Here is a 10,940-nt window from a genome sequence, read left to right as displayed (position 1 = left end):
TGTCAAATTAAGAACAAACGGGTTTTAACTTGTTTTATATGAAATACATTTTTTAATTAGCATTTTTTGTTTTGATTTGTTTTTTCATCCATCATCTTTTAAATCCCCAAATGTGAATGATTAATATGTATAATAATTAATCTTTACTCCAATACTAAAAAAGATATATATTAAAAAAATAAAAAAATACAAAAGTGTGTTCACAGAACTGGATTCACCCACTAGATTTCTCCAAATCTTGTATTTTATTCTTGTTTTCCCCCCCATGGTTTTCGTGTTATTGCCTACATGAGATAAGCCATCTTTTGAAGATTTGGAATATCAAAGCCGAACCACATTAGCTACCTTCCTACCCACAAACACTAAGACGCATTTGTTCGTGAGACATCCGAAATCATAAGTCAAACTGAAGCTTTTGCGAAAGTAGGTGTCTTCTCTTTGAAATTTCAACACACCGTTAAAGACAAACTTGTATCCCAAATCTGAAGGTAGAAATCTGTTTATCAGTTTGTATTATATAGGGCAGTTTATTGAACTTGTAAATGTGTTAGGTGTCATTATGCATCATCTTAGTTTTTCTACACTCACAAAACCATAAAAGTTTGAACATTTATAATAATAGTTTGCTGCTTCAACATTACATTCAAAGCTGTAAATTGTTATAGCTACATTTTGTTAAAAACAAAATATTTACATAAATTGTAATACACAAATTTTATATTTGGCATACTTACATTAATCTCATCATATAATTTACAGGTTCTCAAGTACTGATTAAGTTGAATATTTAATCTCAAAAATTCACAACAAATCAAAAAGTAAATTAACCATACAAAAATGAAACATACAAACAATACTAAAGCTACCCCTCAAAAAAAAAAAAATTTTAGATTGACGAATATGATTAATCTTATGCCAAAATGCTGACTATTTTACATATCTGTGTGAAATCTGCCAGTCACTTCACTGCAACAAATGCAATGCAACATTTCATAGTACAGTCTACTCATTTCCATTCTTATTTTTAATTCAACCAAAAGTAAATTTCATTTCTACAAATAGGTGACAATGATTCTTTTGTAAAGATTCTTCCAATAGAGTGTCAGATCACTGCTGACAAATAAACTCTACTCCAATTACTGCTCTGTCATAGATACTTCATAGTAACAGTACTTGTCATAATATGAATAGTAAATTTTTTTTGTGCTTGTCTAATGTTACACGTGATCACCAAACTGCATTTTAATTAGGATGTGTGGGTGAAATCATTTTAAAGACATTTTCTTAAAAATGTCTCTTGAGCTGAGCATTTCTGAACCTCTTGTCAAAACTGAACTTCTTCAGTTCCCAGATTAAAAAAAAAAACAAACAAAAAGAAAGTTTCTTTACAGCACATTGTACATTTTCCTTTGGCACAAAACATGGTCACCCCCCCCCCCCCTCCCCCACAAAGATCAGTTGTCATTTACATCATGTAGCAGGATAAGGGTGTGTTCACATTAATGGCAATGGCCAATGGCAATCTCCAGCAAATGCATTAATGTTTGGCCAGACTTTTCTTTCAGAATCCAGATTTTATTATTAACACAAATCAACATTACCACACCACAACTCAATATATTGTTTCATAAATATGCCAGAATATTTACCGGGAAAGCTGGCAAAAAATATAGATACAATTTTTATTTGAAATTAGACTTTTTTTTTTGGACTATTGTGTGGATATGAGTATGGGAACACACCCGTGTCTTCTACACTTGACTGAAATGCATACTCAAGGCCTCTAGCACCTTTTTAGCCATACAGTAAGTACAGATGCACTGAGTAAAAAAGAAAAAAGAAAGAAAAAAATGAAAAACGTGCAAGACTCACGGATAAAAGACTCTGTTTCCAATACTTAAGGCAAAAACAATTCTCATATATACCAATATACATATATTTGAGATTATTACATTTATCAAAACTGTGTTTTTCTAGAGTGTTCTGGTAAACATTTGTTGCAACGGACCGTGGCGACCTACTGTACATACGAGAGCTAAAAGTGCGGAATGACCAAGTCAAAGTCAATGCAATGCCCTCTAGTAAATACAAAAAGAAACTTTATTTATCTGATAGTTACTTCAGTTTTTTGACTGTCGGTTAATCTATAGGCCTGTGTCTTTAATAGGAGTTTAGCTCTGGAATGCCAAACTGAAGATCACAAAAAACAAGAGCGTGCCCAGTAGAAAAGTGCAAATTACGCCAGTGTGTTTCTTCCCCATTCTTCCACAAGCCCCCCAGACTTGATCATTTAACCAGCATCTATAGCTGGGACACCTTCCTGGGCAGAGGCCTCGGTCTTGGGACTCGAGGGTCGGAGGTTCCATCCAGCTTCATGCTGCCCGTACGGAGCTGGTGAGGCTTGGGCGGCAGGGCCGGGGGGTCCGTCTGTGGGGGGATGGACAGACTATGGGGCAGTGGCACAGGCCTGCGCGGGTTGTTCCTCTCATACACGCTGTAGGGAGGGGGTGTCTTGTTTTCCCTACGGATTGGCTCGTCTGAGCTGCTGGAGATGGAGTTTGGCAGGGTGGTGGGCGGAGGCAGCGGGTGGGGTGGGTGGTCACCTGTAGGCAGTTCGGTGCCCGACGCCTCCGATACGCTGCAGCGACTGAGGGAGGAGATACCACTGCTGTAGCTGCCAGACAGGACAGGAGAGCTGGACACCAGGCTGGCAGACTGGCACTCAGTGGGCGATGGAGTGAAAGGTGGCACTGTAGTCTAGTGGGACAGAAAATTGCAAGAAATCATGTTATTTTTCATGTCTTGTTTACAGGCAAAATTTGAACTGAACACACTTTTATGGCTCATGCCACCTTCAAATGAAACATATTATTTAATATTCCATAAGAACCAAAGAAAGAAGCACTCAGGAATATTTTTATGTAATCTCATGTAGCCTGTTTTGGTGTCCTGGTTTTCAAGTTGCAGGTACCATTAATGCATTATTACAACAAATTATCACAGTAGATATTTTCTCAATCGTCCGATACTGTATGCAGCTTCTATTCAGTCTCAACGTGCTTGCTAATCCAGCCTAAAGTCAACAATAAAACTCTCTTTTTAAAAGAAGGAGATTTAGTGAACAGATTAAGAGGGTTAGGTTTTTCCATTCCATCAACCGGCTCTGTGCACTGAGACGAAAAAACACAATATGCTGCACTTCCCACTCAACAATCAGATCGCTCATCAAAATGTCTTGTGTTTGTTTTTTTTACCCAATTACACCACGTTTCCATTATATCTGGGAATACTTAATTGGATCTATTGCCATATAAAATTGATTAGTAAGGTTGCATTGTTAATGGTGCAAGATGGATTTATTTGACATGCACAGCTGGGCTCACCTCCTCACATTTGGTATCGCATGATAAGAACAGTATATTTTATACAGCGCCAAAAAGCAGTTTTCTAAAGAGATGCTGCTGCTGAGATATCGTTTCTAGCTCCGTAGATGTGTACGTGCAGACCTGTCAGTCTGTAGCCATAAGTTTTCCGCAGGTTCACTCCTGTCCTTGGGTTTGCCGCGTGGTAATGGGCCCCTGGCTGCACTGGCTGAGTGTACTTGTGTGTGCGCGTTTGTGTGCTAGGTAGTGTGGCCTGCTGGAAGTCGACGAAGAAACCGTGTCTGGCTGTGCTGTGATGGGCAGCTTGGTACTTCGCCCCAGGCATCCTCACAAATGAATGTGGTGCTGGGCACACACCTAACCACACACACCGGTCTGACTGACAGAGCACACTGAGTGCCAAGCTGTCACTCACACTTTGGTTACCAGGGTTTCTGTGCTCTGCTCTCTCGTTTTTCCACCTCACACTCACACACACACACACACACACACACTCTTCGTAGTTGTCGCCTGTAAGTAGAGATCACACCTGCGATGAAGCGGTGGGCTTAATACTATTGTTTGTAACAAACTCATGGAGATGATAGGAGTTAGAGCGAGAGAGGGTTTGGTTCAGCAGAGTTTGAAAACAACCTTTTCCCCTCATTAAGGGATTCAGTGCTTACTTAACCTTTCCTGGACCTCGCCTGCTTCTGCAGACTGGTATTAACTGCTTGAAGGCTCATTAAGAATAAATCACGGCTGAGAGACAAAGCAAGAGTAATCAGTTGTCTGTAGACAAACAAAAGAAACACTCCAAGTCAGAGATATTATAAATTTGTTTCAATACATCTCAGTTAAGAAATGCTGTGGGGAACGCTATCTAAAGCTCATGGAAAATTAATGTAAAGGAAAAAAATAAAGATGCTTGAAAATCCAGACTCAATGGCAAGTGTGAATACAGAAGGTGAATACACCCATCCTGCTTTGCATACTTTTAGTGAGTAGGCTAGACAACGTCCTCTCAGAGCAGGAATTAAAGGCATGGGACGACACTTGGTGTCTACCAGGTGTACATTTAGCTAATACAATGAATGCCCTCTAGCTATCCCATTTTGGGTCCACTTCAGGGCCCAGTCATGCCGTAAAAACTCCAAAATCAGCAGCATTGGGACAGTTAGCAGCTTCAGTGAACAGTAATGCACAGCTCCCTAACCTCACGGTTGACAGAGAGTCGGATAAAGACCCTGGAGCTTGTCGGTAAGACATTAGCACTGCAGGATAAAGGCCCCGAGGCTGTCACTAAGCAAGGTCAGGCTGTCTCAGGGATAGAAAGAAACTAAGCCCAAACTGAGAAGAAACGGACAGAGGAAGTGAGTGACTGTAACATAACCAACCTTTTGTGGCGATCTGGATGTGGGAACAGGGGACTGAGACCTCATGTTTTTCGCCGAGGAGCCTGCTGACAGCAAGAGAAGAGAGAGAGAGAGATGGAGAGAAAAGAGGGCAAGTTCAAACGAGAGGAGCATTTTCTTCTATTTGCCAGGATGACACAGCATGAGTCATGCAAACATACACACATGGAGACGAGAGTGCCAGTTGCTTAAAGCGTCAATGAATCAAATCCACACTGATGTTCTGCTGGTCCTTTCAGCTGCCTTGAGCTGTTTCTATATCCAACAGCTGTTACTGCTCTACGCAATGGGGGCAGGCGAAACAGGGTAAAAAAAAAAAATAATAATTCACACCATTTGCCTAGAAAGCTGGCGGGCAGTGGAATACATCAGAAAGTAGGAGGGAATGAGTCCAGTCTGTTGCATCTGTAAAAAAGTAAATAACTAATTCGCAGCTTAGGCTGATGGTGGAGAAAACTGTAGTTGAGATGTAATGACATGATTTTCTAAAAGGGGGACTGAAAGGAAAAACTACAAATCTGGAAATTGACTGGAATTTCAATTGGGATTGATTTCAGCCTTCTCAAAGTCTATAGAGATTTTTAGACTTGTTCTCAGCTGAACTAACACGTCCCGTACCAGGAAATCTTATCGGCTCTACTGGCTATTGAAGGACAATGCTGGCGTCATGTGTGCAAGCAGAAGAAATGAAACAACAGCTGAGAGTGTCAGATGGGAAAATGCCAAGAGGAAGTGGAGAATGCACCAGGTGTCAATAGTCAGAAAGGAAGATTAGTACCATTCTTCACTGGATAATTGACTGTAATAGGCCAGTTTACCTGAGTACGGTGGCCTAGGAGGTACAGGAGGACATAGCATTTTACCAACAGAGTCAGAGAAGGATGGGCCGCCCTCTTTGACACTGTCTAGGCTCCAGCTACTGGGTGTGGGTCTCACTTTACAGCACACAGAAACATCGCAAATCACATAACAGGTTATGAGATAGCACAAAACAGCATGGAGAACACAGGAAACACAGTGAATGCAGATGAAATGGATGAACTGCGAACATTGTCTGCATGGCCACAATCAAATAAACTGAAAACACAACCAGCCGCAATCATACCTAAAAATGTTGGCTTTAATTTCGTTGTGGTGGGTTTGAATGTTTGATGTTAGTATTTGAAGCTTAGATTTCAGTCACATTCAAGTCATTTCATCATTGTTCAGTTTTAAAAAAGTCTGTGCTAATTGTATGCTCAGTTGTTGAAGCCCGGCCTTTTTATGCTGTCAGCTGTAATTGTAGTTAAAGTAAAGATAAGGTTGTGGAGCAGGTGCAATCCCACAGAGGGGGAAATTTACGAGACCATCGGTTTGGTGGTCAGCAAATAAAGACACTGTCTCCCATTTAAACTTTGATATTCTGTCGACCTATCATGTGGACTTAACGTCATCATGCAGCTTCCTCCCTCCTCTACTCAGAATTACTGAGACCTTTAAAGGGCTTGAATGTAGGTTCACGTCAATGCAAATATATGTTGCTTGAAGGCATTTGCTTAACATGTTTGATGCTGTATAGCTGTTGGGAAGACTTTCTCATTGATGCAGTGGATAAGTTCATTGAATCCATTTTGGGTGTTTTTTTTTGTTTTTTTGTTTTTTTGTTTTTTTCGAGAACAACTACAATTCATTCATTCATTCATCTTCTATCTCTTATCTGTTTCCGGGTCTCAGGGGTTGTTCGAGGCAATCCCAGTTCACACTGGCCGAGGGTGGGGTACAAACTGACCCGGGTGATGCATGCAGGATGTTTAACGAGCTTCCTTCAAATTTCCATTCACCCGATTTTCCCACTTTACTTGTGTTCTTTTTTATCAAACATTTAATTTGTTTTTAAAGGTTATAGATACAGAGAAATAATGTTTTTGTTCTGTCCAAAGGCAAACTTAAGCATGTGAATGTATATCACTGAAAAACAAAGGAAAAAAAACAATACAAAATAATACAATTTCATTGAAAACAAATTACTTTTGATAGAAATCTCTCACAAACACTTGGAAGTCTGACAGAGAAGACATTTCAGATTTTTTTGGATCAGCCACCATATTTTGAATCATAGTCTGGGTTCTCGGCCTTTGAACTCCACTATGGTGAGGAAGATCATTTTCTGTTGCTACATGTCAAACTACAAACTAAGAGAGTGTTATATTGCTATGAGTATCTAGTTAAAGCTAAAAGTTCATCACTGAAGATGCAACACACGACACGCTGATACAATCACAGTTTTTGTGTAAATTCTTGCACCTTTTCTCATTGTCATTCGTATAAAGGTGCGATGTCACCATATTGCGGCAGTTCATCTATCTCTCACTGCATTGTTTCACACTTGACTCACACGGAAAGGTGTTTTTGTGTGAGTCACAAGGACATCATCACATCCACACACTTCCCTCTTTATTTTAAAGTGTCTCTTCCTCCTACCTCCTTAATTACTTCACAAACTGCTTTGAGAGCTGGCTTTTTTTGTGCCCCACTCAAAGAAAGAAAACCGCATAGGCGTATCTTTTCATATAAATGCAATGTTTTTCCTCGGTTATACTGAGAAAAATATCAACCTGGGTGGTCAAAAATTATACAAATGTCACACATATCCATTAGTATTGCAGAGACAGCACCTGCCATTTTCTTAGTCTTTTAATCTGAGGCAAGAGGAAATGTTGGAAGATGATTGGCATGTCTGGTTAGGAGTCAGAGGAAAGTGTAATGCAACATATGTGTAAGTTAATGCGCATAAGTTAATGTGTTTCTGTGTGTGTGTGCGTGCAGAAATTCTGATGAGCCCCCTTTATATTAGCTGTGTGAAGACAGATGTCTCCAGTCAGTCTGTGGTCAAACCCTCACACACACTGCATGCCTGGAGAGATGACACTGATCACATTGGATGGCAGTATAAGCATCACTGAGTGATCGAGCTGCATTGTTGGACTCCACACAGCTTTTGTTAAAAAAAAAAAAAAAAAACAACTCTCCAGGAGTCATGGTTAATCTTTGCATGCTGTGAGGAGTTATACCGGAGACTGGATGAATAACAATAAGGGGCACAGGGGAAAAAAACAAAACAATAATATTAAAATTCTACACTGATGGATTTAATGAAAAGCATCTATGCATGTTGCCAATGCTATTGTGCCGGAGGGGCTCCCTCAGTGTTTCTGATGCTGTTGAATGGGAGTCAGTGCGTGAAAGTGAAATGTGTAAAATGTGCTAAATTGTGTTTTACCTTTGTCGGGTGCTGAGAGGTTGGGGTCACTCCTCGGTAGAGTGGTATCGCCTATCTGATGAGGAGGAGCTCTCTGCATACAGAAGAATAAGGCGAAAATACTTTCAGATACATGCAGCAGGAGACTGTATTTGTGATTTAAATTTAGTAAATGCCACGTTTCAGGATAGGTGAATAATTGAATATTGGACGGTAGATAACAAATACCATGTGAAATTTTTTTCCCTGACAAATTCAATGGACGAGGCAGAGCAAGATATAGACAGCAGCAGAGTCAGACAGGCAGAGGGAAAGAGCATTGAGTCCGTAGTGACCTTTATGTCGAGGAGCAATGTGATATTTGTATGAGTGAGTAAACAATTCTGCCTCCATTCTCCAAAATAAACAAATGAGATGTTTTTTCTTTTCTTTTCTTTTTTTTTTTTTTTTTACTAGTTTCTCTAAATACAGTCCAGATGATACAGATAATCAATGTTTGTAATAATCAATATTCCATTAGCAGCTAATTGCTGGAACCAGTTCGTCAGGCTGGAGTAATTGTTTGGCCTCACAGCATCAATTCAAGGCTTGAGACTGCTAAACACAACACAGACAGGTGAACTGCAGCAGCAGCACTGACTGTTAGAGATGAACAGCCTTGGAAAGAAAATACAATATTTTTCTATCGCTGCAACTTTGCTGCTGTGATTACATACTACTTTTCAACTATAGAACTGAACTCATCGTTGGCTCTTGTTATGGTGGTAACATTCGCTTGCCGTACTTAAAAGTGTTTTCTAAAAAAGAAAGAGGAAAGAAAAGCATACCACAAACATAAAATATAGACTGCTCTTAAATTACTGCAATTCTCAGGTACCAAAAAGCTGTACGACACGTGTCTTCAGCTAGCAGGCATATTTTTTTCTTCAAGACAGAGGTCATACATTAATATCTGTGGTGGAATACGAAGGTGACCTTGTTTTCTGCCACAGCATGCACTGTGCGGCAGCAGGATAAACAAGCCTGCGAGGTACTGAGTGTTAAAAAAAATGAAAATAAAAATGCACTTATTATTTTGTCTTTTTCAAAATTGCACAATAATAAACAGGAGGACTTAATGATCATCTGCGTTCTTCCTCCATTACCCTCCAAAACCTCCAGAAATGTATATTTTATAGTATGCTACTACGATACAATATAATTTTCATATTGGGTTGCTTATCCCCGATTCATTATTTCATAATGTCCTTTCCATGATAACGTCTGTTACTCGGCACTCGACCTACCTCAACTGAATGCTGCACCTTATTAAACTTGACAATAAAAATTCATCCATTTGCAATAAAAGAAACATAGCTCAATCCACATTAAATAAAATTATATATACACTGCACACCACCCATTGCACGCGTGCATTATGTGTGTGTGTGCGTTTGTGTGTTACCTGTGCAGGGTCCAAGGGGTTGGGAAAAATGGCACTGACTGGTCTCTCTCTCGGAGACAAACAGGCATTCTCCCTGGAATGCTTGTGTTTCTCTGCCATTTGGGGTGAACCTGGTGTAAGCATTACAAGATGTCACAGCGTTAACCCACACAGGCGCACAAACCCACACAAGAGCTTGTGAAAGCACATAAGGGACCATATAACAGCAACGTGTTACACTATTACCCACAAACCCTGGCCACAAATCAGCAAAGGCCAATCTCCCTCTAAGCCTCTGCACCAAATCTTTCAGTGGACTGGCTACACGACATGATAAATGGCCCACAAGCCATCCCCCGCCCCCTCCCCGCTTAGACTGGACAGTCACGCCTGCCAGGGAGACGTGCTAAGCCTCGACACGGAAACATATGTAGCGCGTCAATAGTGCTAAAAAAAATAAAATAAAAAAAGAGGAAACACTTGCTCACACCTTTTTCGCAGCGCGTCCCCTCATCTGGCATTAGCTACTGTATGGATTTTGATCCATTAGTGAATATGATAGCACTTGGAAGGCTATCATATGAGGATGAGATACCCATCGCTGGCTCTCATTCAGATAAGACCACACAGGCAATAATTCTCCACGGGCTTTATGGGTAGACAGAGGCCACTTTATAAGGGTGACGCCCGCAGCCAGCAGCTTGCCAAAGGGGAGTGTATACGCTTCCATAAATGTCTCCATATTTTCTTACTTTTTATGATGTGGATTGGGCAGAAACACATTTGCACATTTGAACACACCAAGATAAGAGGGCGGACATAGAAGGCATCAGATATTCACACCGTGCTGGAGAGCAGGGCTTGGACGGCAGAGTCCCAGACTGGACAGGAGATTGTATTTAGGTCCAAGAGGGATACTCCACACAGCTGCAATCATCCCTTACACACTCTAGCTCTCTCGAATTTTCCATGTTTCTTTCAATAGCGTTTGCTTCAGCGTCTCAACCAATTTCATTTTTCATCTCAGCTCATTTCATATTCTCTCTATTTTTCACTCTCTAACTTTCCATCCAAGCCTCCCTTCTCATTGTTGTCTGTTTTTTTTTTTTTTCCTGCTCCCCGCCTCCCTCTCTCGCCGTCATCTGACCTCGCTCACCTCACCAGGCAGGATGCTTTGATGGTTTGAGAGAACATCATGCCATTAAAAGGTCAAAATTTCAGTCCTTGTGCTTGCCACGTCCTGCCCAACCTGCGCCTTCTTTCTTCCCCTGTGCAATCCCCTCTGGACTGAACAACCAGCTAAAAGCTGACAGCGTATAACAATTCAAAATGAGGATTTCTGCAGACACTCAGTCTCACCTCTGGCACTAGAGGGGGCTGAGCTGGTGACGTTGGGCGAAGCAGAATGGTTGGAGCTGAGGCTCGAGGTAGACGGACTGGGCTGTAGGTGGGACAGACAACAGAAATTACTGTATTATTATCATCACTGTGATAAAGTCACC

The 10,940-nt window shown here is 40.8% G+C and overlaps 1 protein-coding gene across 2 annotated transcripts in view; it reads right to left on the bottom strand.

Annotated features, from left to right (window-relative positions):
• Positions 1-248: 248 nt before the first annotated feature.
• dock4b (dedicator of cytokinesis 4b) overlaps positions 249-10,940 on the bottom strand; it is a 100,822-nt gene continuing 90,130 nt past the window's right edge. The window contains exons 48-53 of one of the 2 annotated variants that reach the window (XM_029494792.1): positions 10,798-10,879; positions 9,460-9,569; positions 8,037-8,109; positions 5,596-5,712; positions 4,760-4,821; positions 249-2,757 (exon numbers count right to left, since the gene is read on the bottom strand). In XM_029494792.1, coding sequence (XP_029350652.1) covers positions 2,302-2,757; positions 4,760-4,821; positions 5,596-5,712; positions 8,037-8,109; positions 9,460-9,569; positions 10,798-10,879 — 900 coding nt within the window. In that variant the 3' untranslated portion in view covers positions 249-2,301. The remainder of the gene's footprint in view (positions 2,758-4,759; positions 4,822-5,595; positions 5,713-8,036; positions 8,110-9,459; positions 9,570-10,797; positions 10,880-10,940) is intronic. The other variant, XM_029494791.1, reaches the window with a different exon arrangement.

The sequence above is a fragment of the Echeneis naucrates genome, chromosome 23, assembly GCF_900963305.1.
Source record: "Echeneis naucrates chromosome 23, fEcheNa1.1, whole genome shotgun sequence".
Lineage (NCBI taxonomy): Eukaryota > Metazoa > Chordata > Actinopteri > Carangiformes > Echeneidae > Echeneis > Echeneis naucrates.
This window is presented reverse-complemented; position numbering and strand designations above follow the sequence as displayed.